The following is a 27,816-nucleotide window of genomic DNA, read 5'->3' as shown; positions in this document are numbered from 1 at the left end:
TACATTTCCTGATATGCTAGTGTTTTCATTACTTTCTAATGAGGGGCATTTTCAAGCAGGTCTTTATTTAATCTGGATGATGTGCCAGAGCCTACAACACACTATTTAGGAATGTCGTTCTCCATTGGATGCTAAATATGTAGTGGGCACCTTCAGTAAGAGCCTGAAATCTGAGTATAGATTTCTTACAGGTGTAGAATGAGAAAATGCCAGATACCGATAAGCAGGTGCATCTTCTTGCATAAATATAACCATTTAATTTCTTGACACACCATTTGCTGTATAGGCACATTATAAATACCCAATACATAAATAAAATTAAATAAGGGTCTATGTTTGCATCCTAAATCCTATAGACAATAATTTCAAGGACCACCCACTCCCACTCTCTTAAAATCGAGGTTCATACATTTATTTAGGTCCTCCACTAAGTGCTAATGCACATTTCACCTATTATCAAGACTGCCTGCAACAACTTTTACTATGTCATTACTTCCACCACCAGTGACTAAATCTGCGTTTCTAAATGATCGCATTCCTTTAAAATTGGTTGTCATTATCATATGCTTGTATATTTACATCTAATTCAAAACTCGTTCTCATATGACACGACAATGGCATTGGAAACAGGCGTCTTCTCCAGGGTATCTGTTCATTCATGCCCCAGGATATAGATCTCATCTTGGTAAGAACCATCCATAATTGTTGATGGGAAGAGGATAATACACCCCACAGTAAAAGCATACTTCAATTTACTCTAGTAATTGTGTGAAATTCAGCAGCACTGAATGTGGGAATTTCAGTCCAATGAAATCAACAGTGTCCTGTCCCCTATCCACATTCTCTACTGCATCATTCCAGATACGAAACAATGTAGCACTATGCGGAGAGGGTGAACCTGACTGCAACAAATGTAGATTATTTATTTATGTATATATTGTGCATTTGTAAGGTGCTTATATATCAAGAAATTGTGTTTCAAAGTGCCCACACGGCACAGAGGTGGGAACAGGGGAACACATAGGAACAACACTGATGGACAAGACAGAGGTGGTCCTACTAGACTTTTTGAGCATTTGGAACATGCAGAGAGAGAAAAAGGGACAAGGAAATGTGGCAAGTGCTAGAGGTTCCCAGAGGGGAAGTGCCAGAGAGTCAGGTGATGATAGCAGGTAAGTAAGTGCCTGGCAGAGATCACTTGGTAAAGAGGTATCATCAGCCACTATAATAAGTGACAGACTGTGGGTTAACACAGGCCAGTGGGTGCCTGAGGGGAAGTGCTGGGAGAGGGTGGAGGCTGAATGCGATTGGACAGAAGACCAGGACCCAGAAGGACACATAAAGGCCCAGGCCACCAATCTCAGCAACTGTGGAGTTTAGCAAGTGAGGGAGAGAGGGAGAGAGGAGGCGATGAGGACATTCTTGAGAAACTTCGGGAATTTGAGGAGATCCAGCTCAAGATGGAGAGGAAGGGAGAGTCTGTTCAAGAGGAGGGAGCCAGGCGAGGAAAGGGGTATATGCAGGGACGTCATTTCACCAAAAAGACAGGAGTTGCGGAAGTGACATCACATGACCCGTGATGCCTGATGACATCACAGGAAGTGATGTCATCACCCTACCCCGAAGTGATATCACGGGAAGCGATGGAACACAACCTTTCACCCGTTGACAAAACAGGAAGTGGCATCACATAGCTTTGTACACTACGAAGAATATGGTTCCGATATCACTATAATGTGATGTACATTTCATACAAGAATGGATCGCGATATGTATCGTTAAGATCAGTGTGTATAGGCCCATATTATGAACTTACTGTGAATGCAAGCAGACGTCCATGACCAAATGATAATGATGTGTTATCATATAGCACTTACGCTTAAGCACTTAATATAGAAAAAATATACACCCGATATCACCCAACCTCTGTTGGTAATCATTTATCGACCTCAGAAGGATGAAAGGCTGAGTTGAGGCATTTAAGAACAGACTAAATCAGTGACTCACCCCCTGAAGTGTGCCTGAAATAAACCTTTACTGAGTCTAGCAATTATTGTATGGAATTCCAGAAAGACGTATTATTTGGTATTCCTATTCTTTCTTATTTAGGGTCAGTGCTGAAAGTGTTAGACTAGTGGCACTCCTGTTCTTAATTTTCTTCTTTTTTTTTTAAAGGGCCTGAACAAGAAAGCTAGCCACTCCAGAAGTAAAGAGACACATGCTGCTGGCCACAGCCCAGGAGCTTGCATTAGAAAAAATAAAAAAGAAATCTCTTTTTTTTTTACAGAGGTCGCAAGGGAGACCACAGAGGTCGCAAGGGAGATCTCAGAGGTGGCAGTTGCGACCTCGGGCGACCCCTAAATGACGTCCCTGGGTATACGACCAGCTCACTGCTTAGAGTAGCGCTTAACCTGCAGAGAGTAGGTTTTCATGCCTCTGGATGCTCGAAATCCAGCTTGATGGATTTGTCAGCAACCAGTGAGCTCAGTATGCTGGGTCAGTTTAGGGAGGTCTAGCTTCTCCAGAGGTTTCCCAATGAAGGGTGTGATAGGGATGGGGTGGTAGTTTTCCAGAAACGAGGGGTCGCTAGTAGGTTTTTTCAAGAGGGGGCGCACAAGGGAGTGCTTAAGGGAAGAGGGGAAAGACCCGATAGCAAGAGAGTGATAGCAGAAATCAGAAAGTGCGGGGGCAAGGGAGACAATATTATCCCTAAAAGTTCCGGAAAAACTGGGGGAGAACATTTTGGATGAGACCTTCATAGAGCAGACAACCTTAGTGACCTCCTCCGATGTATTAGAAGAGAAGGAGGAGAAAATGGCTGAGGATGAGAGGACACCGGTGGAGTGGGGTGTGAAGAGGGGAGGGGAAAGCGGGAAGAAAGAGTACACACATGCTCTTAAAACTGTTCAGGTGAGGACTGGCAACATTTGGCCTGTGGGGCAAGTACAATTTTCTCTCCCATGGTCCAGTGGCTCAAGCCTACAATGCAGCATCCTTGACTTTCTGAATAACTAAACATAATACCAACTTCTCCTGACATTACTTTCCTTTTATCTTTCAGTTATGTTTGTATTTTCTTAGACCCCCAGGCCTCAGGGTAACTCCCACACATATCAAACCTAGTAAAACGATTTCACATGGATAATATATTTTGGTGAAATGGGAAACCTGGGATTTGAGCCAAGGTTTCTCAAGTCTCAGTTTGCAACTGGAGAGCAGGCTACATCTCCATTGGTAGAACTGAGTCAGGGAGTCTGCTTTCAATCTAAGAGCCAAACACACAGTGGCACTGCAAAAGAGCAATCTTTGGTGTGTTGCCTAACCACTGCACAACACAAAAGCTATACCTGGCACCCTCTTTACCAACCTCACACACTTCAAGTACCTCACTCTGCCTACTGGATCCCCACCAGTATGCAATTTATAATGGTTAATATGTTTGCATAGTATAACAATATAGAGTATTACCCCATATGAGTGAGACTTTCCCTACAGACTGTTAAGGAAAACAAGGAATATTGATGGACAGTGATTTGCTCAGGGTAACAATGTGTCAATTGTGGTAGGGGGGGATGTAAGACCCTGCTTTCAGGTTCCACAGTTTTAAACGTAGACAGCAGAAGAAAGTTCATCTTCTCTTTTTCCATCTTCAATAATTGAACCAACAAAATGCTTTAAGCAAATTTGTTTTTCAGGTGTGAAACTAGTACACAGTTTAATGCATCTGTTTTTCAAAGCACCAAGTCACCTGACAAATCAACCTGACAAAATATGAGATATGTCTTAATTGAAACATATGTTCATAAAGCAAGTATGCATCACTCTGTCAGAAAAAAGAAAGGGGTGATCTGACTCACAATGGGGTACAGTGGCATGCAGGTTAGGAAAAGGCATTCAATCTGCTGGCCTTCTTTTTCAGATTTGTACATCTGTCTCATTTACCATATTTTCCTTCAACATCACCCTCCAGTGTCCTTAATCTGCACTACATTCTTGATGCCCCTCCAGTGTCTTCCATTTAATCAACCTTCAGACTTCCTTTCCACTTTTGCAGCATCTCATAACCCTTAACGTAATCCCCTTCCTTTGCACCCCTTTACTTGCCCACATTGCTCAGTTAGCATTTCCTTGTCATGCACCCCATCCCATTGCCCCGGCTCACATGTAGACAACAGACCATCTTGATGTGCTAATCCGCCACTACCAGACATGACATGACCATAAGCTGTGGTCAGGGTCTTGCTGGTAAATGTGGCTATAGGGTTTCCCCTTGGGCAATGCAGACCAAAGGACACAGAGGGAACTTGGCTTTTATTGCCCTCCCAAGATGCACTTTCTTGAAAGTCACTGAACATTTCTGTTCATTGAAGCAGAGAGAAGGAGTAAGTTCAACCTGTCTTATTATTTTGTGTTTTCAAGGAAGGGGGAGGGTGTTTGTGTGTGTTTATGTTCAGCCTGTGTGTTAGTGAAGATATGGTTCAGTGTTTTTGCAATTGGGTAAAGTAGATGTGGAAGAATGCATCTGTGTTCATGTGAAAACATTTTTGATTTTGTTGGTGAGATAAGAATGTTCCAGACAAGACAAAAAATGAAAATCTGAGTGGGTTCATTCAGAGTTGGATGGTATTGGTAAAATCAGCAGTTTCCGGCAAATAACGCTGATTTTACTGTTGGCCCAATTCAGGTTTTGATTAAATACCAGTGGCAGTATTCCATTGCTATACCGAAAGCCGTATTTTCAACAGACTTGAAAATCTGCCTTTTTTTTTACCTCCACCTAAGATGTGGAGTTAAAAAAAAACAAACAGGATCCAATTTTACCTGTACAGTTGGGAATTGCAGACACGTTCTTTCAATACAGTGAAAAATGAGTTTAGAAAGGGCCATGGTAAGGCAGTGAAAAGGTTGCATTCTCTGATGCCCTCCTTCAAAACCTTACCCATGCACTGCATGAAAAGGGTCAGAATGGACCTTTTTGTGCAAAGAAAACGTACAGTAGTGGTTTAAAACCATTCACGTACATAATCCATTTCACTTTGAAGGTGGAAACAGCTGACACTTCTTTTTAAAACCAGATCTTTTTTATATAACCACCTGCAGAGGTATTCTAAAATACCTCTGGAGGTATCCCAAAAATACCTTCTCTGCAACTGGTAAATTCTGAATTGGACAGATTTCCCCAAATAACTCTGGTGGAGCTGGTAATTTTTTCCAGCGGTATTTCATTAAAACAATCCACCCAACTCTGAATGACCCCCATAGTTTGTAGTCTTTTAAAAATGAATGCTTGAAAGTTACATCTTTCTCTGCATGTTTTTCAACTGTGCCCAATAGTAAGTACCACAAACAAAACAACAGCCATTTTTAGAAGTCCCATATAGTAATATCCATCAGTGCTATTCTGGGTGCTATTAAAACCTTTTTGTAATCAGTTCACCAAAGATCATGAAATCCACCAGTGGGATGGGGAAGCACGCTTTCAGAATAGAACTGGGGATAAACTGTAAGATATGCTGGACCCTTACTTCCTTGGCTTGTCACGACTCCAGCTTGCCAAGGAAGTAAGTGTATATCTTACAGTTTGTGCCGAGTTGTATTCTGTAAATCGTAACAAGCTGCTGATGATTGTAACAGACCACTGGTGTATAGCCCGCAATGGTGCCAACATTACTACCCAGGGTCATAGAATATTGCCATCTAAATGCATACATTCATGCTCAGCGATAAGAACATGCCCCTCTCACGACAATCTTTTCGCTCTCACTTACTTACTGTGGAGGGTCATGTGTGGGGACCACCCAAGCACATCTGCAATGCTGCTTTAGCCTATCTAAACAGAAGCCAAGCAGATTGAGATCATTTGGATCCTTCAAGGCAGGCTGGATTCGGAAGGATTTCACATTTTTCAATATTTATTTTTTACATTTTGAAGCTCTGACCCAGGGGGCAACAGCTCAGCCAGTTTGGTGTGCAATTGCCACCTTGACCCCCTTTCCAGTCTGCCCCTAAAACCGTTCCTCTGCCACCCTTTTCATTCCTTCACATGTTGCTGGGGGACCTGCAAATGGTCAAAAATTATGAATGTCCGCTAGGTCTGATTTGGCCTAGGGGGGATATTTTGGCTTGCTCATGTGAAAGTTCCACAAAACTTTGCTTCAGACACTAATTTACAGTTGTAATAATTGTTCGTTTCTTCCCAGGACTCAGCTTGCTCAAGACCCTCCATAGGATGGGATTGTGAGAATGCACACAGTTTTGACATGTATATTACCACTACCACTGAGGCTAGTCAAAATATACTATCCAGGAACACAGTTGTGACCCTAAATTGAAACCAGGGTTGCATCTCCCTGAGACCACTTAACAACATTTGAAGCAACAAGATGCAAGGCACACACACATCTAATCCCTGCCCCACTTTAGCAATCTATATTTATCGGCATTTCATTTTAGGTAATAAGACTCTTATTTCACATGCCTTAATGTTAGATCAGCAGTCAGTAATGCTTCTGCTATTGCTTATATTATTTCCCAATATCATATAGATATGTTGTTTATCACCAAGAAATGGCTAACTGAGTCCTGTTGCAATATTTTTCACCTCATATTTTGAAGAACTCCTTAGTGATTCAGAAATTTGAGATCATAAAACTTGATGAATCTTCTCAAATTTGCTCTCTTTTCCTTAAAATCTCTCCCAGAGACCAATCTCATATATCAACCCACAGGTTCTGCTGGTACATTTTTGATTGGATTGGAGGAATTACTTTACTCAATTTCCATTCTAAACGAAACAAACTTCTTATTTTAGGAGTCCTTGACCGCTGTTTGGACCACCCTAACAATGGCAAGCCTTGCAGATTGTTAGAGCTATTAGCATGCCATGCTATATATTCCCATAAAACATCTAGTTCTCGTAGGGATGACCAGTACCTGAATGTGATCTTTCTAGAAATAATGAGCTACCTCTCCTACTCCCTGGAGAGAGCACTATGCTAGCCTTTTTATGATTACTAGCTCATGCCATGACAAGAACAGGCCCCCTTTCCAAGACAAATGGCAATGATAAAAAAGCACTATCACATATTATCTCAGATGCACTGTTATATATTAGTACCTTCTCCCTTTTCCATGGTGACATGTCGCAGACTTGGTGTGGACACGCTGGGAACACTACTGTTACCCAGCACAGGACCAAGACCAGAAAGTGGAAGTGGGGTGGGAGGGATGACATAAGTGGGAAAGAGGGGTGAGGTGTGCGGAGGACACCTACCTAGTTCATTGGTGGGGGAGATGGTGGCCTCCCAGCCAATAAGGAGGCTTGGAGCAGGGACAATACCATATGGTAATCCTGCTACTCCGAGCCCCCACAGGGCTGGTGGCCACCATCTCACATAACACATCTCGTAATCTCCGATACTCTCATTAACTATATACCCTTAAACAATGCTATCATACAAAAGAAAAACCATGGAGAAAAACAAGAGAAATTACTATACTTACAGAAGTGCTTACTGCTTACCAAATAGCCATTTCTTCAGCCAAATCTGCTTTATTACATCAATTTGACTAATCCATTAATAAACCTGCCAAGATATTCTCAATTACAAATACATTTATCAATCCTCATTGTTCCCTTTAAATCTTGGAACCGCCTATTCACCTTGCAAACCAATTGAATAACTATTCAATTGAAAAGATTTGCAGGAATTACTTAAGTGTCCAATCCACAAAAAATCCTGTGGATCCTATGGAATCATAAACCTCAACCAGCACCAAATAATTAATTCAGCTTTACAAAGATCTCACAAAATGTGACTTCCTGTTCATTGAGCAAGCTCAAACCCACTTGATCCACTGTTGAAGTATTACCAACATACGTCACCCAAGCTCATCCTGAGGCCTTGACCTAACACAACATCACGCATCTTGTAAATCCATACATTTACCAAGGGATTGTTCCTCCACTGATCACAAAGCCCTATCTTGATTATACAGAATAGGTAAATTATCATCCCATAGCTGGCCTCTATCTGAAGGACGTTCTGGAACATAATTCTGTTTTGGATCAACTCCAATCAGGTTTTAGCGTGCACAAATATGGAACAGAAACTGGTTTGGCCTTGGTGTGGGATGACCACCTACACCACTTCGACCAGGGCTATCTGTCTTTGCTACTTATGTTACACCTGTCCACGGCATTAAATACGGTGGCCAATTCCATTATTCTTTTGCAGCTGGAAGATACAATATGGATTGTTGGTCCTACTTTAGAATGGTTGTGTAGTTTTCTCTACATGGTGAATGGTGAAAAGTGTTCATTTTATTTCTACCGCCTCTATCCTTACTTGTGGTGTCCCACAGTGCTCCTACTTGTCACCTCTTCTTTTTAATATTTGAAAATGTCTGTGTCATCCACAAAGTGATGAAATTCAAGGACAAATAATGTAATCCGTTTTTTCAGTTGACGCATATGTATGTGAAATAGGATGATGAAAAGAGCCAAGCTCAACATTTACAGAGTATCTGTCTGAGAAGAAAAGTAGATAGTGAGACCAACTGAGATCTACCATTTTGAAATTATTCCAGTCATTTTATTGCTGTGTTTGCTGTGAGGATCTTGCCATTATGGAGTTGAATGCCATGAGAGGTTTAGTATGATCAAAGTCTGAGCATTATGCATTTCAACCGGGAGACACTAATCACCTCAGCTGGTTATTATGACCAGTTCTGCTCCTCTTCTGGGTCTGAATACCACTTGAAGGTGTGTGTTCTTGATACCCTCTGTTAGCTTGCAACAGCTTTTGCCACTGTCGTTTCCTGATATGGCAGGCTGGAATTGGCCAGAATCGGCTAGGTACATCTGTTTCTATTTTAGCAATGAGACTGATTTTGGTACTGTCCATTGATTGAAGAGGAAATATAGGTCATTAATCTTCATAGATTAGCCATTGATGGATTAGTCAAGAGAAGTTTATGTTTAGCTGGAAATAGGTCTAGTGGAGAAGCTGAGAATCTGATAGAGGTAATCAAGGGTATAACGCCTGTGTTACGCAGACACAAAGATTACAATTTGGTTAGTGATGGACCATTGCCACTCCTATTTGGCAATGCAAAAATGATAAGGTTGCAAGGAGCTAGCTGGTAATGAATTGTGTAACCTGCAATAATTTTGATGTATATTGTGTTAATTTTGAAGCCACATACCCTATGGCCGGCCTCCCTTGGCCCTCTTCCTGATCCCACCTACAAGGCTAAAAACCTTGCAGTCATCTTCGACTCCACACTCTCTTTCTCTCCCCACATCTCTGATGTCTTTAAGAAGTCACACTGCCAGCTGCACCTCCTCATCGGTATTCTTCCTTTCCTCTCCTTCCCCCAGAATTTCACTGTCTCCATAGCTCTGGTTCTCTCTAGGTTGGACTATTGCAACAGCTTCTTTCTAAATCTGCCTGCTTCTACTCTCCGCCCTCTGCAATTCATCAGAACAGGACTGCGAGACTTGTCCTTGGCCTCAAGCCCAGGGATCGTATCTCTCCAGGAGTGAAATCTCTGCACTGGCTCCCAGTGGCTGCAAGGATTAGGTTCAAAACACTCTGCATCATCCACAAGGCCTTCTGAGGCCTGGGGCCTCAATATCTTCAACTCTCTCTTCCTAAATATCTTCCTTCTCGAGTTATTCGCTCATCCGCATCCAACTCCCTCAGGGTCAGTCGCTTCTCAAGCAATGAGTTGGTGGTAGATCTCTCTCTTTGGCTGGGGCCTCCCTCTGGAACAGCCTCCCTGAAACTTGAGGAGAACCACCTTTGGTTCCGGAAGCACCTTAAAACCTTCTTCTTTGCTTCTGCTTTCTCTCCCCCGCTCCCCTGCTGAATTCCTGGCTGATACTGACCCTGCACTTTCCATCTGCTGGCCATTCTTTTATTTATCTTGTTTATTTATTATCCCATGTACCGCACCTTCTGTTCTTTTATTTATCTTGCTTATTTATTATCCCATGTACTGCACTTTCCCCTCCCCCTTCCCCTGCACTTTTCCTTTTCCCCCTTCCCTTGCACTTGCTCAATCTGAATGACACCTGGCCTAGTAAGATCATTGTCTGTCTTTCCTCTGTTCCCCTCCCTTGCCTCATCGTGCCTTGAAACACCTGTGTGTAGGTGCATTATAAATGGCATATCATATCATATCATACTTAGCAAATGTTTCACATGCTCTCTAATAAGAATAATAGTCTGCCATTTCCTGAAGATTACAAAACTGGACATTTCCTTTTGAGTATCCTTTGCAGTACTTCTTTGTGGTATCATCATGGTAGACTTCAGCATAAACTACTCTAGAGGTGGCAGTTCATAAATTGAATGGCATAGTGATCTGTCCAATCAAAAGATATTGGCAGAACCACGAGGTGCCCTTTTAAATATCAGGGTCCATTCAACTATATGGGCCCGGTTGATGCTGACAAAGTAGTCAAGAGCGTTCCCAATATAAGGTTTATAGCACCCACTTACCAGGTTAAAAAAAAAACGAGACAGTTAGAAATTGGTATTTAATTATTATGTATGCTGAAATATAAACACCTTTGTCATTGTGCTAGAACATTCTAAGGAATTAAGGAATCACGGGGGTTCTGTGAGAAAGAAAAAAAAGGGGATGTGCTTAGCGAAAAATGTGTATTGGAAGAGGGTGGTCTTACGGCCAGGTGTTAAAGAGATAACAAATTGAGCTTTTTTTTCATATAGCACTTAATGTTGGAGCCTCTAAGCTTGGGGCCGTGTTTTAAACCTGTGATGCTCTGCATTGTCATGCTTCCAAGACAAATATGTTGCCCCGAACAGTCCTCCCATCCCTCATTATTAGAATGTCATACTTATCAAGACGTGCAAAACTATCAACTTGACTGATAGGTCTGTTTGTAGAGAACATTAGATCGTTTTCAGAAATCTTTACTTTAAAAAGAATATGATATTGTCTGGATCCATGTGTCAGTGCAGACAAATACATCTCGTCTGTTAGTTGCAATTATATTGTGGATGTGCTCTTTGTTGCAGCAAATAATCAGCACCATGCACTGCCACTTTCACAGATATGATTTCTTCCTCGCTCCTTAACCATGCGGTGTATTAGTTCAGATGTCCATCCATGAAGAATTATCAACATCAGGTGTCTGATTATATGCTCCAGCAGAGAAAGATTGAGCAAATTGTTTTCCGCTTCCCCCCTGCAACTGACCTCCTGAGCAGTACGAAGTGGCTGTGACAAAGCAGGAAGTGGTGAATTGCTAGTGGTGGGAGGTTCCACGAGTAGGATAGAGGCTTTTGGAAGAATCAGACTGCCAGCAGAACTATGTTGGGTCTTGGCAGTTCCTGCATTGTGCAGATAACTGCAATGGGGTACAGATGTGCTCCCTCATAATGCGCTTGATCTGCCACTTGGATGTACAAGAGGTGAAATAGCGGGCTGTCAGGTGGCACCAACCTGCATTATCATCAGCGGCTCTCAGTGTGTCCTCCCACCAGAAAAGGCCATGAACAGAGTACATGCCTATCTGCAGTCCATTGAGATCTACATGTCTTCTCCCACATTTGGCTGAATGTCAATGGGGTGTGTCACTCTGAGAGGTTGTTACATTTAACTATTTCATTAAGCCTGTGTTTTTCATGCCTTTCGCAGGGTTCAGGCTAGTTCCATCCCTGAAATTTGCATTATTTATATCATAACCATTACATCTCCCATTTCAATTAAAGCACTTCTCGAATACTGTAAATACAGTGATATACTACATGTCCCCAGTAGTGTTCCTTAATGAGGGGCAATTAAGGTTTGTTAAATAGGTCCAAAAAATAGACCATATATGATGCTTGTCTTTGAAAACCCCTTTATCGAATCTGTCAGAGAAGTAGAGTTATCGTCTAATCAGCTTTGAAAATAATTTACACAACTGTAATAACAACAGCGAATTAGCCACACATCCTAAATACATAATGTTGCTCCATGAGGGTATGGGCCTCCCAAATATCCACCACTGCAAGCCTCCTTTTTGCAAACCATAATGCTATCCCTTGGACCTATAATATAATGAATTGCAACATTCTATTTCCAAAGATATACAATATACTCGCTAGGTCAACACCCATGTCTCGCAGGTCCTAACTCCAAAGGTCTGTACGAGGTTTTAATGAAATTATTTGGGATTACGTAAATAGTCCCAAATGTCTCCACAGATGTAAAACAAGAGAACTGTTACTAAATAGCATACATAAGCTACTATTACGTATTCATTTTAATCATAGGACATTTTTTACCATATTGCTGCATTTTAGTTGAACTTTTTCTATCTAATTTCCTGTTAGATAAATAATAAAAGTCATCTATTGATCTTACCAAATATATATTGATAACAGGAATATTTAAATGCTGTATATAAAAACGTTAACTTACTCCCAAAATTCCACAACGGCACTCGTCATGTTTGTGGTATTTGCCATACTATAGTTGGAGAAACATCGGTCTGTGTTCCATGAGTTCCCACAGCTATTCCAAGGAAGAGTCTGCAAGGAAGATGAAAAATATCATTGCCTTAATTTTTCACATTCTGTATTTTGTCACATTCAACAGAGTTCTTTGTACACTACATTGCACGTAAACAATCTTGAGTTGTAGTGGGCCAATATGTAAGGGGGATTTATAATTATTATTTTTGTTTTATAAAGAAACACTGTTAAAGAATTTCACTTCGTTGGCACAAATATGTACAGTAATACACATTGATCATTTGAAACTATGTTTTTCAACTGAGGTACATCCAATTATCTGATAATAAAATATTCACTATTCAAAATGTTATGTGTTGTGTTCTCTGTGTACTCTTGCTGACCTTATCAGAGGGTTAACATCTACAATATTATTTAATGACACACACGTTGTTCTACAACCAGTGTTAGCCAACTCTGTATGAGAAGGTTAGTGGTGTCCGTCTGAAGTGTTAGATCCCACATTAGAGGGCATTATTGTGTGGAAGGTGACTGCAGCCCAAGTAAGTGCTCCTGAGACGAAGTTGATGCCCTGTACGGAGGGCAAAGATCACCTAGCACACACAAAATAGCCCAATAGTAAGGGCTGCAACTCTATTAGAGCTTGTGGTGGGGGATGAAAGACCACTTTATGTTGTGCTTCATGTGACGAGTGTGAACGCATCACAAAGGGAAGCCTGGAAGGCTGCCTTTCAAGTCGGTTAAAGCATCATTTCCAAGCTTGCTGATTGGCTAGAAAGCTGAAAGCTCTGAGAAGAAAACATAAGACGCCTAGAATGAGGGATTCTACTCTAGTTAGAGCCCGGACTCCACACGTTTTGATAGTCTAAATAGAAGAAAACCTGCTCCAATGCCTAATAAAGTATTTTAATATAATGTTTAATGTGGATAATTTTAGTGGCAATGCTACCTCAGTACACCCATTTACAAGGGTGTGTTGTGCCCAATGCTCTTCAATCATTCCGGTCTGACGAGCCCTCTTGAAAGTAGACCTTTTGTGCCCGTGCTCTGTTATCGTGATGATCATGTGCCATTTTGGGACCAGAACATTTTAGTTCATGTCAGTATTCCTTTCCCTTTCGGTGAATTAGTATAGCTATGTATTTGTATGAAATTGTGGTTTAGAATGGATATGTTAAGTTTGCTGTTCGTATTAGACAGTTAAGATTTACAATGCTCTTCGATGTCAGACGGTTTCAGTTGCATTAGTGCTGAGATTGTCAGGGCGTTGTTTGTGTGATACGTTATTTTCTTAAAGGACTTGCCTTGAATGACTTCATAGTGGATTTGATGTGCTGAGTTAGTAGGCAGTGCATAGATATAAAGTATAAATACAAAGTATACATGAGAAGGTCACACGTAAATCCTGCTCGTATTGGTGCCAATGGACAGTTAAGTGGAACGGACTGCCCTGTATAATTGCAATCACCATTGTCTTATTAACCACCACTATCATCAAAAGAAGATGAAGAAACTCACCATGTCCGCAAGGCATGACGCGCACATGGACCAGAAAGACTTGGCAAGCAGCTAACAAATTAAACATACCCATAAAGCTACTGCCCACCCCCTAATTATATAACTGAAGTAATGTTTGGGTGTAGTGTGCAGCCTCAGGAATAGTGGGCAGGATGCAGGAACCATACAGGAGCCAACAGGTTTCAGGGTAGCAGGCTAGCGGGATGGCGAGAGATAGGTCATGGCATCCTTCCAGTAATGTCTCCCATTCTGAGTGCCCTAACTGTCATGTGTGGGAAACTGAGGGCCCTCAGTGTTCCACTGCCACCAAACATGCCATGTACTTGCACAGTTTCCATCAAAGCAAGCAACACACTGCATTGGGCAATTAATAAATGTAGCAATCAAAGGATACCCCAAAATGTAAAATACACACCACGTTATGCCTTTTTGCCTTTAGGTTTCTTGTTAAACAGGATGAACATTTGCAAAAAGGTGTATACAAATACTAGCAGCAGAACGTCTGTTGAAATACACTTTTCTTTTGAAAATCAACATGAGCTGGCGTGTTTGATGAAGATGACTACAGTTAATACCTTATTTATTTAAGGCATAAACGGTGTGATGAAATGACTTCCGCTCTGCAGGAGTATATGTGTGAGTAGTAGTGAAAAAACACTTACTCAGCCCCTCACACTTCTACAAGCCAACAGTAATGCGAATCATAAAGGTAAAACAGGTAAAACAGGTAAAGCTAACAGCTATACCTCCCTAGCCTTTTGAGGGAAGGCTGTAATGTCAGAAGGGGTGTGCATGTCATTCAGTAGAGACCCACACAACAAAGTACAATAGTCTAAGACAAAAGGAATGCCCATTTAAGGTTATATAATTATATATATTTCAATCAAAAACACCAATGAAAAATAACTATAAAAACACCATAACAACTCACCCCTATAAGAGAGAACACACCATATGTGATGGATAGAAAGATATAGCAGTCTGTTTAATGAAGCAGGGGTGAAAAGGCAATAGGCAACCCAAATTAATTTAAAAGGATATATCTTTCAGTGTGAACTGGTGCTAAAAAGTGGCCTCACCAGTCTATTTTTTTTTGTTTATTTGTTCTTGGTTTAAACAAACCTTTACAAAATCGATCTTACAAAATAACACTTTTTTAAAATGAAAAGAAAAAAGAACAAAACACTATTAAGAATTTACAATCAAAATCATAACGAAAGCATCAGAAACCGAACCATATACACATTTAGAAAAGATAAAAACATTTCTAACTCAAATCACATACTGTTTTTAAAAACGTAATTAATCGAATAATCATAGTTGATGATAACCATTTCTCATTCTATACCATATGAACTTAGGGTCATTACAAGTACCATTATCAAATAACTCCATAAAATAATCTGATCTTTGTTTACGCAAATAGGAACATTTCACCAAAATATGTTCTAAAGTCTCTTCCATTTCTGAGATGTTACAAAAGCGACACCATCTCTTTTCTTCCAAAGGATTCCTTAAGTTTAATATACTACGAGTGTACATAACATTAAGTCTAAATCGCATAAAAGAATTTCTATACCTTCTAGATGGATATTTGTTTAAGTAGTTTTCCATAACCATATCAAGTTTCCAGAAAGAGTGTACCTGATTATACAATTTAGAAGCATATACTTTTGATTTGGTAAGAGACCAATCCATCCCTTTTAAAATCCTTTTACATTTGTTAGGTTTATTTATCACCGTGCATTTAGCTATACCACAGTCCTCAATCGTGGATTCAATGGATTTATTTAGGTCAAGCATAAAAGGACATGAAGTGTCGATGCCTGCTTCCAAATAAAAGTTTGTGGGGCCTAATAACCTACATTTTCTCCATAAGATGCATCTTTTGGTTACAACAAGTGAATGAAGTGATTGTAAACCCAATTCATACCTTAGCACTTCCAAGGGTATACAGCTAGGCAGAAAAAATAATAGACCCCTCCATATTAGACTTTCCAGAGATTTCAAAAAGTCTACAATACCTACATGATAGAATTCCAAACCATAAGTGATCCGCGGGACCACCTTTCTTAAATAAAACTCTCTCATCGGTTTCACAGAAAACCCCCCAAATTTTCTCTCTAGCATTCTCATCTGTTTTAGGGCCACCTCTGCTTTAGTCTTCAATTGGTTTTTGAGTAAACTGACTGATTCTACGCCTGTAAAACAGTATCCAAGAAACTTGAATGCTTTCTGTATCTTAATTCGTTTACCCTCACAAAACCAAGAGTAAGAATCTTGTTTCTTGTTTACTCGTCCCATTCGTATAATAGTCGTTTTATCAGGATTGATTTTCAAAAACAAATTACGTATAAATTGTTCAAAAATGACAATCAGTCGCTGTAAGCCCACCTTGGTATTGTCCATGAGAATGAAATCGTCGGCATAAGCCAACCAAGATATTTCCTTCCCATTCAATTTAGGCGAAATCAAACCTCCATTTACAAAAGCAAATTGGGCTCCACTAACATACAGATTAAAGATTGTCGGTGCCAACATGCACCCTTGGCGTAGTCCGTTATTGGTTACAAACTCCGTGGATAGATCTCCCCCCGCATTCATTCGTACCACTAGTCTTGTGTCCGTGTACAACTCTATAACGATGTCTAATAAGTGGTTTGGCATTTTTAAAGATTGTAATTTGTGCCATAGCCTTTGTCTGTCCACAAGATCAAATGCCTGGCTAAGGTCCATAGATGCAACGTAAGTTTGGCCCTTTCCTTTAGTCCAGGTTTTACTTTGCAGACATTTCAAAATCAATCCACCACAGTCAGTACCACAATTTTTTCTAAAGCCAATTTGATTCATACTCAAGATCTGATTCTGATCCATCCATCTCTGAATATCAATAAGAACCAAAGAAGCAAATATTTTGGAGTCCGAATCTGCAATCGCTATTGGTCTGTAGTTGGTCTGTAGTTGGTGGGCAATAATCTTGAGCCTTTTTTAAATATCGGAATAACCACAGAGACTCTCCAAGAAAGAGGGATAGTTTTCGACATACACACATCCTTAAATAGAATACATAATATGTTTGCCCACAGTAGTGGGTTACATTTCAATACCTTATTGCTTAAGTTATTGAGGCCCGGGGCCCCCGTGTTTTTAGATTTCATTATAAGACTCCTAATTATATCCACCTCGCATCTCATAGACCATTCAGAAGATCCCAATCTCAGAAATGCTTGACTTTGTTCATTGGATTTATATAGCTCTGCCCAAGTACTTTCAGGAATTGGGTTTACCGTTGTCATCACCTGAGATGAATCAACATTGTTCATTAATTGCCAAAAGTTTGAGGATGTCACCCCCCTCATAGCATTCAAAATACTTTCTCCATCGCGTTGGGCAATGATACCTTTATGGCTAATCAGCCAATTTTTGTAAGATTGTTTCAGACGTTTAATATCAATCCAGGCACTGGCATCAGTTCTATTCAATTTGCGTAGTCTACGGATCTCCCTATTCAGCTCTCTTTTTCTTTCATAGACCTCTATATCCATAGAGTGTCTATGGAGTATGGGTTGAATTTTTTTTATCATACTTCATTACACTTTTAATTTTGGTTCCAATAGTAGAATTGAATTCTGGTACAGAGAACATTTGGAGACGTTGTTCCAACTTAGTGTTATCGTATTAAGCAACCAGAGTCGATATAAATTTATTGGTAGTGTTAAAAGACCATTTTATTCTATTGTTGGCAGTATTGACCAATAGTTCCTTATTGTAACTTCGTTTAGTTTTCTCATAAATTGTAGATTCAAAGTCCACTATCAGCATACAATGGTCACTCGTCGCCACATTTCTTACTTCTAATTTGGACATTGAATAACTCAGTTTGGCACTCAGAAAAATATAATCAATCGTGGACACACAACCTCTCGCGTTCCAAGTATAATGATCATTGGGTATCTGCTTTAGTCCCCACATTTCAGTATATTTTAGCCATAAAAAGCCTCTAAGTTTCTGGTTGCCAAACAAACTAGATGCTACTTGGAGATACAAAAGTTCTCCTGTCAGTTTATCTACGCTACAATCAGCATTAAGGTCACCTGCTATAATAATCTGACCATCAAAATTTGTTAATGTCCACTGGTCAATTATAGTACCTAGATCGATTAAGTTAGTTTCGAGCTGTTGATCTCTTAATTCATTGGCATTCCAGTATACATTAATGACCAGTAAAGAGAAACAGTTCGACTTCACACCAACCACATATTTCGTAATGAGAAAGGAGTGACCTTGTTTCTGAGAATTTATCTTCGAGATACTTGAGGAAACTTTAGATGCAGTAAATATACCACCCTTTGGTCTACCTTTTGGTCCCTTTTTGGCACATAGGTCGTCCACCACAAAGTCTACCAAACCTACACGCGAAGTAAGCCAAGTTTCCTGTAACATTAAGAAATCAAAACCATGCAACTCTTTCATCAGTTGTTCATTATTGAAAAGATTGAAGTTGCCTCGCGAATTCCAGCAAAGCAGCTTCAAGTTGTGTTTACTAGCTATGCAGGTTTAACCAATTCTTTTAGGTTGGAGATTGCATCACGCAATGATAGTGCCAGCCATCTCCAATCTTGTTTTTCTAAAACTTCATCATTACTTTGTTTCGGGGGATATTTTGCCTGTTCAGAACCTTCTTGTACTGAGGGTCTTCCTCTATCTAGGGCTTGCTCAGTGGTTGCTAAGTCATTGAAGGGAAAAAGATCAAACCCCATGCGTTGCAGTGCTTCTGCCTCCTTCAAAATCATTGAACGAACTAAAGGGGATGGAATTACCAACCTTACAAAGTCTATTGTTTCATTATCTATAAAATCAACCAGATGAATATCAGCTGAAGTGATAAGTTTGAGTTCAGGTACCCCAGCAAATAGTGAAAGAATATAAGATCTATTCAATGGTTGATTTCTCTCGTCTTTAAACAATGAGCATAGAATCAGTCCCGGCATCGTTGGAAAAGCCAAAGGTCTAGACTCTTGAACCTGATTTTGATCATAAGGAGGTTTTTCGTTGTACCATTTATCCTCCCCTCTTACATAAGAGCGATATTCACGTTCGTTCCTCTCTTCATATGACAAGACCTTTTCTCTATTCTCACATGTATGAGGTGCATCTTTATTCCGCAACCTTTTATTATCTTCCACAATATCCTGCATATTTTTTAGCAGTTCACCAATAAGATCTCGTTCATTGGCCTTATGATCTTTCGTTATGTCAGTCAAAGCTTCATTTGATTTAAATTTATCCGATGCAACCCTGGTTGGTTTCTCTGTTTGTGATACCAGTCCATCACTTTTAGTGTATGGGATATCACTCTTAACATTATTAGCATCATTTTTTTCTTTCAACCTTTTGTTTTCAATCATCAAATCCTGCATGTTTCTGAGAATATCCTCCACATATAGCTGCATCTTTGTTGGGGAAGGATTGGAATTGAGAAATCCTTCCTTATTACATTGAAGTGAGGATATTTCATCTAGTTTGTTACCAGAAGTAACAGACGTTTTGCTTGTAAATGACAGAGTGTTATCTTTCAGAGTATCTTTATGATATAAACCAGTATTTACAGAGTGAACAATTGGCCTTGTTCTGGGCTTAGTTAACTCACCATGGTCACCAGATAGTTGGTTTTTAGTAATTTGATCAGTACCAGAGTTATTTTCAGAGATCTTGTTAGTTTCATCTGTCTCTCGTATAGTTACACCCTTACCCTCAATGGTAGGTGATACTTTAAAGATCTTAAAAATGTCACTTAGCCCATTTTCCAGTCTCTTGTTCTCCACAAGTAAATCCGTTGGTTTTTTCTTTTTCATCACTTCATATATGCCATCCATTCCTTCTTCATACTCACTCTGGGTCGCCTGATCTAAGGAGGTTCTCCCAGTTTTCAACATAATCGTATGCCTGTCACCCTTTTGTAAGGCCATATCGGCAGTTACATCTTCTACCTCCTCATCAATCATATGCCTCATATCCAGATCTCTTAAGTATTTCCTTGAGGATTTATTCTTGAGGTCAGCCTTTTTTGATTTATTATTATTTTTTTTGGCTTGTTTTTTAGCTGCCCTGGATAGCGTATTGCCCGTCTCGGGGTCTATAATTATGATCTTTGGGTCATTTTTGGGTATAGCTACAGCCTTCTTTGCCACAATATCCGAAAAAGTGGGAACTCTCTCAGTATTCATGGGTATTATTTTTTTTTTCAACAATTCGGAGGAATCAGACGGACTCGACATCTGCCCTTCATCTTCCACATTACCCCAACATTTCTTTTCGACTGCCCTCATTGTCATTGTCCTTTAGTAGGGGCATTAATAAATCAGATAAGTCTTTAGGTAATACCTTTATACTTTTCACTATTGGTGTAAAGGCATCTGATATAGATTTTGGAATCTTGTCAAAAGCTGATACTAATGTCGTCAGCAATTCATTATTTTTCGTCAGTTCAGCCAGAATGGCTCTATTAAAGATACCCAATATGGTCATGGTATCTTCCATATGTGGAAATTCGTTGACACCCCCAGAGTTTATGTCATATATAGGGTCCGGCAAGTTATCGTCCGAAATAAAGATGGCGGGAGTGTCTAGATCAAGAATGCCCATCCCATCAGTGATTTTTTCTTTAAGTGTGTTGCTAAGCGTCTCTTAAGTTATATCATCCCCTTGCTGTAATTCGCCACATATCCCTTCTATCTCATGATCAAACATTGGTTGGGAAGGGTCCAGATTTCCATCATTGTTTCTGATTTCTGCTGAGCAGTCTTGCGCACATTGTAACATTTCTTCCTCATCTACACAAGGAGCAGGTAGGGGTAGGGCAGCCGCACGGGCTAAACTGGCCCTGCGAGTGCTGACGGCATTAAAGAAATCCGCTCTATGAACTTTACGGAGAGCGTTTAATTTAAATTTACCCATATCGCTATTGTTGTTGGAAGAAATGATATCTTCTATCACAGTCTAATAAAGTCTAGATATTAGTTGAAACTTTCCCCCTGCACAACAGAGTATTCAACTCTCATTAGGAAAGATTCAAAAACCTGGCACCACCTAGGATATAGATTTAAAAACTAGAACAAAGTCATTTAGCAAAACAAAAAACACAAACCGCGAACAGCAAACAGCGCTTTACTGTGCTTCCCGGTGCGCGCGCGAGTGCGCTGCACCATGGGAATTTGTAGAAGTGAAAAAGTGCCCGAGGCACAAAATAGGCGGAGCCACCAGCGCACACTAGAAAAACAATAGAAAAAGAAATTGTAAATACAATGTAAGACAAAGTCCATATGGCAAAGTCCGTTTGTAGTCCAGGAGAAAAGAAAAAAAAAAAAGACCAAGAGGAATGTTTCACACGCTCAATCACCTCCAGGCAGCGTGGTGCAACTGCTAAAGACGTCCTCCGGCCCAATACTTCGTGAATCCAGTAAGAGACTTCACGAGCACTGTATATACGATCCTGACTGGCCAGCAAGCAGCGCTTTACTGTGCTTCCCGGTGCGCGCGCGAGTGCGCTGCACCATGGGAATTTGTAGAAGTGAAAAAGTGCCCGAGCCACAAAATAGGCGGAGCCACCAGCGCACACTCCAGGCAGCGTGGTGCAACTGCTAAAGACGTCCTCCGGCCCAATACTTCGTGAATCCAGTAAGAGACTTCACGAGCACTGTATATACGATCCTGACTGGCCAGCAAACAGCGCTTTACTGTGCTTCCCGGTGCGCCTCACCAGTCTATAGTACCCAAAGGTGGTCTGTGGCAGGTAAGACGCTGATGACACACAGATCCTCCTCACCCTCACTGGCAACTATGACACTGACTCCATGACCCTCAACAACCTCTACAACACCATCCAAGCCTGGATGGCAGACAATGGACTATGCCTCAACTCAGACAAGACTGAACTCCTCCTGGTAGGCTCACCCGACACGCTGAAAAATCTAGACTCCCAGTTCAGTCACTTCACCATAGACTCCATCAAAATACCTGTCTCAGAATCAGTCAAAACACTTGGCGTCTACTTAGATTCCAACCTATCCATGGTTAAACAAGTCAACGCTATAGCCTCTGCAGCTGCATATCATGCCAAACTAATCAACGCAGTCAGGCCCTTTCTCTCCAAAGAGAACTGCACTAACATAGCCAGAGCCATCACTGGATCTAGGCTTGACTATTGTAATGTACTCTTCCTAGGTACATCCAACAAAAACCTAGAGAGGTTACAAATCATTCAGAATAGCGCTCTCCGGGCAGCCCAAGGCATTGCCAAACGAGAACACATCTCGGAAGCCAGAAAACGAGCACACTGGCTCCCAATAAAAGAAAGGATCATCTTCAAAACGCTGACACTGACTCACAAGTGCTTTCACCTTACTGCCCCCGACTACCTCTCCCAAAGGATCCACCCCGTCTCTACTACGAGGCCAACCAGATCACCATATACTAACATGCTTTCTGTGCCATTAGTAAAAAAAGCCAGAGCTGGCGGCTCCAGCTTCCCATATCTCGCACCCACTCACTGGAACGCCCTACCTCCTATAATCCGAGGTGAGGCCTCCCTTTGCACCTTCCGCAAATCCATAAAAACCATCTTATTCACATAAGATTCCTCGCACCAGCTGAATACATCTCCTATGTTCCAGTGCATAAACTGTTTGTAATGACCAACTGTACCAACCAAAACAGCAGCTCTATGCCTGTTGAATACATAATGTACTGATGAATGCTTCTTTGCCTGTAACTAAGCTCTTGCAAGTAACAGCGCCTCAATGCCCATGGGTTACTTGCGCGCTATATAAATTTAAATAAATAAATAAATAATAGTCAAAAGTACCTTTTCACGGTTCTTAGGCGGTTCAAGAAGGTCAAACCAGGATTCCGGCTGTACTGTGCCGTGGGTCCAACCAGATTCAGGGGTGGCAAGCTGTGCTGGGTCAAACAGTGGGCTGGCATCCAGTGGGTTCAAAGCGGTAACTCAGTGAAGTTATGGTGGTTCATTCGGGTCATGACGTTCAGATAGCTCAAAAGGGTTAGATCGGGAGTTGAGCTGCTTCAAGACATTGGTAACTACTGGTTCGGGTTAGAGAGTGACACTATGATCCAGCAGTTTAAGTCAAGATCTACTGGTTTGATACAATAACTGACCTTGATAATCTAATTCAGGGTTTCAAGAGGTGCTGGTTTGAGTCTGGTCTGTGGTGGCGAGCCGAATAGTGGATGTGCTCCGCTTGGCACAATGTTGTGGCAAGAGTGTTTGACTGGTGCGATGCTGCATTATTTGAAGTTCAATCAAGTACCAAAAGCCGCAACTGCAAGTACATCAGGTCCGGGTCCTCAGCAACAATCACTCAATGTACCCTGGGGGATAGGGAGCAGATCCTGCCTCTGCCCTGCACTGATCCTTCTTCACCTCAATTGCTGAGGACTTTGGAAAGATCAGCTCTCTCCAAAGAAGCCCAAATGTATACTTCCTTAGGTCTTGAATTCTAAAAGTGAATCAAGGAAGGAGTGGGAGACCCCCTGTTTTACAGGCAGAAATCCATAAGTGACGACATGACTAAAGCAAGCCCGCTGTAAGGCATCAGATCACATTTCTTGAGTGGTCATTGCCTGCTTACCAGTGGCAGCCTTTCATTTGAGGGGCATATATATTCCCTACAACTATGTCAGAGCGACCAATTGTAGCATGTGAGCTAAAATCAACCTAGAATGTTTCTGGCAAGTTTTTCCCCCAGGGAAATAATGTTTGATATTGGGTAAAAATTGTGCAATATGTAGCAAACCGTTAGATAGTTTGCAAGTGGTTTTCTAGGGTAACTCCAGTCCAGAAATGCAATAGATGCAAATCAACAATGGTGCACAGGATCATTTCCCAATGCATTTTCATGATGTTTTCGCCCACGATATATATCAATATAAAAACATGTAAACACTGGCTCTACTCATACATGTCCATGCTGGCTGCTCCAATATATGCCAGAATTCCTACATAAGAACATACACATGTTTGCTTTTTAAACATTTCCAGTTATCATACCATAAGAGAAAATATCCACACTGGTTCTGCCAATATATGGCAGTATCCCCACATAAGGCCATACTCTGTTTGACTTTAACCTCTAAAAATGCAATGCCACAATAAGAAAACATGCCTAAACAGGCTGAATAATGTAATACAGTCTAGACACATAATACCACACATCTTGTTTGCTTTATCTTTGAAGCCCAGATTAAAATGCCATGGCAAAAGAACAAATATCAAGACGTATTTCACCAAATTGCCAGTCTAGCCACATGATAACACTTAACAGACTTGCTTTATCATAGATGCCAACAATATAAAACCATGCCACAGTTAGAAATGGCTAAACTGGCTGTCCCAAAATGCCATTCTAGCAAAGGAATAACGCATAGCTTGGCTTATCATAGATTCCCAGTAAAACATTTCATTCCACAGTAAAACATTACTAGTCTGGCTACATATAAGGAACACATGGTGGCGATAGTAAAGACAGACACAAGTGATCACAGTTCAAGGGTGCTTATTAAACTGTGTAAATGGGTTGGAAAAACACCTATTCTATACCTAAATCTAAGATGGGAGTAAGCTACGACCGTCAAATAATTATAAGGCTGTCCTAGTGGTGTCTTGTCAAAGCAAAGGGCCTATACTAAAAAATAAAAAGTGTCCCTTACAACTAAGTTACAAAGAGAGTGTGAGATAGTGTTCACAAGAAAAGAAAGAAATATTCACAAATGATAAGTCAGGATGTTCTAGCCAGGGGGTCTCGATTCCCCATGTTTTTAGCACAGGCCATAGGCCGGACTTCGGAGCACATCACACTCTAAGGTTTTCCCATCATGTGGCTACAGTTCCTTTTACAGGTATCAGGATCTTCGGTGGATAAGTCTCTTTTCTACAAAAAGTATCTTGTCGCTGAGGTCCTGATGCATTCAAAATAACCAATAAAGGTTCCTTTCTGATTGTATGTTTGGTGATGATTATTTACCCCTGGATCACCCTCTTGCATTCTCAGACCCTTCTTGAATGTTCGCCTCGCTCCGATGGGTCCACTACAGCTTTTTAATTCAAAATAACAAAACAAAAAGTTATTTTCCGTATGTACATTGGGTGATGACTTTTCACCCCTGGATACCCCTCTTCCGGGCTCAGACCCTTCTTGAATGGTAGCTTCCTTCCATGGGTTCACTATGGCTTTTATTCCAAAGATTTCATGTGTTGCATTCACAAGTCTCAATGTCTTTTTAAATGATCTACTGTGGACCTCCCTCAATCGAATTCACTCATGTCAACATAATCTTCATTGGGGAATCATGCGTCACTCCTTTCTGCAGGCATCCCTAAACCGACTTCACGTTTGCCAGTTATACAGTGTCTTCTGCTTTATCATGAAACAGGATTTATTTCCCTCAGCTTTCCAATTATTTGCATTTCAAAGACTTTCGACTGTACAGGGGGTTTTACTTGACCCCTGTATGACCACTTTGATCTTTTCCTTGCAGCTCTCCTAGGGCCTTCTGGTATCGGTACTTTCAAAAGAAAGAAGAGGGGATCAGCCAGAGTCTTTTGAGTGAGCACCCACGTGGCGCCAGACCCCTCTGCAGCTGGTCTTTCCCCTTCGGTGTTAACAGTTCTTTGATTCCCCTAATTTAGCCATTTGCAACCTTCGGTCAAAACAGTTCAGTTTCTTTTCGGTTCTCCCTCCGACTCACCGGCTGTGATGAAACCCTTGGCTTTTCTTGTCTCTGGTGTCAAGGACATGGTAGCAAGCATCTCTCCCTTGCCTGGTTATCAGTGTATGAGGGCTCTGTGTACCGTTGACATCTACTACAGCACATGCTGGCTATTGTTTGCAGTCTTATGTTTCCTTTCACAGAGTCTTCGTGTGTCTGGGTCGAAAAGGGAAAGGCTGCTTCCCTCCTTGACATCCCTTCGGTTCTCACCGCTTGTATCCTCCTCTTGTACTGCTGTCCTAGAATAGCTGCTTGTCATGCGGTTTGCCTTCCTCGTAGTGTGCTCTCATGCTCCACCTTTTATCCCTCTGGGTAAGGGAAAGCGCCATCAGGCGTGTGTGTGGTTATTATTAATTGCCTGACTCTGTCTGACCCTTGTGTTGAGAAATGTCAGGTAAACGGCTCTGGGGTTAGTCCGTTGTCTTTGTTGTGTTTGTGTCGGAAGGGGAAATAGGCTTTCTGGATTTCCTACGTGGTAGGATGGGGAATGGGGAAAAAGTGTTATAAAGAAAGGGGATAATGCGTCTCACTCGCTGGTGTCCCACTTCCACTCCCCGAGGAGCCCCCCCATCCAGGTGATCCTCCAGAACTGGTCCACCCCAAGAAATGGATCCAATAGTGATGGCCATGTCCTGGCCACCTGGATAACAGATCCCCGGGGAGTAGTAAGTGAGACACCTTCAAGTTTCTCACACTGCCCCAAAATGTTACTCTAGCCAAAAAATAACAGTTTACATGCTTGCTTTATCATGGGTATCTTGTAGAAAATGTCATGCCAAGGTGAGAAATAGCTAGACTGGCTGCTACAAAATGCCAGTCTAGACACATAATAGAACATAATCCTTTTTTATTATCAATCACAGATTGATAAAAGAAAGGATGATAATATTTTACCGGACATCTACAATAGATGTCCAGTAAAAATGCATCTTTGCCGTGTTCCGACCCCCACCCACATCCCAATGCACTATTCGCCCAGCACAAAAGCACACACATTCACACAACACATACAATCATATCATACACTTACTCATCCATACACACATTTTACATACAAAATTAAAATCTTACCTGCACGCAGCTCTGGTCTGGAGTCAGCTCTGCTGCGGCCTCCTTCCCAGATCCCACACAGCATGAATATGAACCAGGAACAGAGCACTCATGTTTCCTGTTCATGTGCGAGCATGAGTGGTGATAATGTGGTGCCCCACTCTGCCCTTCCCTGTTGGAGAATCCCTTGCACATACAAACGTACAGTACACCAGCCTACATCTCCAATCTGCCCCTTTCAGCTATTATATCCTGGGGGAATCCCACCAGAGATAAATTGCCTTTCCTCTCACTTGAACACCCAAACCTTGCACCAGTTCCTTCTTTTAGAATAGGCAAGACCTTCACTGTGCACCTGTTCCCCTTTTTGGAGTGGGTCTTGACCTCCAATCTGCACATGTTGGTCTGTCTCCCTCAACAGCCCTGCTAGAGTGGGACAGTCTTCTGTATCTGGCAAAAGTCAACCTGACCTGGGACTCCAGCTGTAGATAACCCATTCAGTTCTGGCATGCCTTTCAGGTCTGGAATTTTGCTGTGGAGCATCTCAGGTACCTTTTCTATGCCAATAGGCAACCCTGAGACCACTGAATCTGGTACTAACTCCATAATCAACTCAGTGGCCGTTCAGCACTCACTTGTAAGCATAGGTGCCTCAAGGTATTTCAGGCCTCGACTGGGGGATACTGGTGAGACCGATCTCTCATACTCTCCTGCTGAGGAAGCCACAGGCTCTCTGCCCTCGAGTGCTTCCTTCTGTGCTGCTCTCAGAGTCACCCTGTGGTAACTGCCTAGACTATGTCTTGGGCAGGGAGGTCATTACTCAGCAGACAGTCTACCGAAAAGTGACGCAGGGAGGTGTCACCACTACAACTAAGCTCTAGCTTTGCCAAGGGACAGTTTGCTAGACCATCGAACTCTTTTACAGGCTGGTTTGGTCCTGGGATGTCCTTCCCTTCCTTCACCAATTATTGAC

General features: G+C 41.4%; 1 protein-coding gene across 1 annotated transcript in view; it reads right to left on the bottom strand.

Annotated features, from left to right (window-relative positions):
* The window catches only part of SLC6A1 (solute carrier family 6 member 1), a 733,048-nt gene that overhangs the window by 409,184 nt on the left and 296,048 nt on the right, over positions 1-27,816 (bottom strand). The window contains exon 5 of the mRNA XM_069643915.1: positions 12,439-12,548. Coding sequence (XP_069500016.1) covers positions 12,439-12,548 — 110 coding nt within the window. The remainder of the gene's footprint in view (positions 1-12,438; positions 12,549-27,816) is intronic.

Source organism: Ambystoma mexicanum, chromosome 2p, assembly GCF_040938575.1.
Source record: "Ambystoma mexicanum isolate Mex_15411 chromosome 2p, UKY_AmexF1_1, whole genome shotgun sequence".
In the NCBI taxonomy this organism is placed as follows: Eukaryota; Metazoa; Chordata; class Amphibia; order Caudata; family Ambystomatidae; genus Ambystoma; species Ambystoma mexicanum.
The sequence above is the reverse complement of the archived record's forward strand: the minus strand, read 5'-3'. Positions and strand labels throughout refer to the sequence as shown.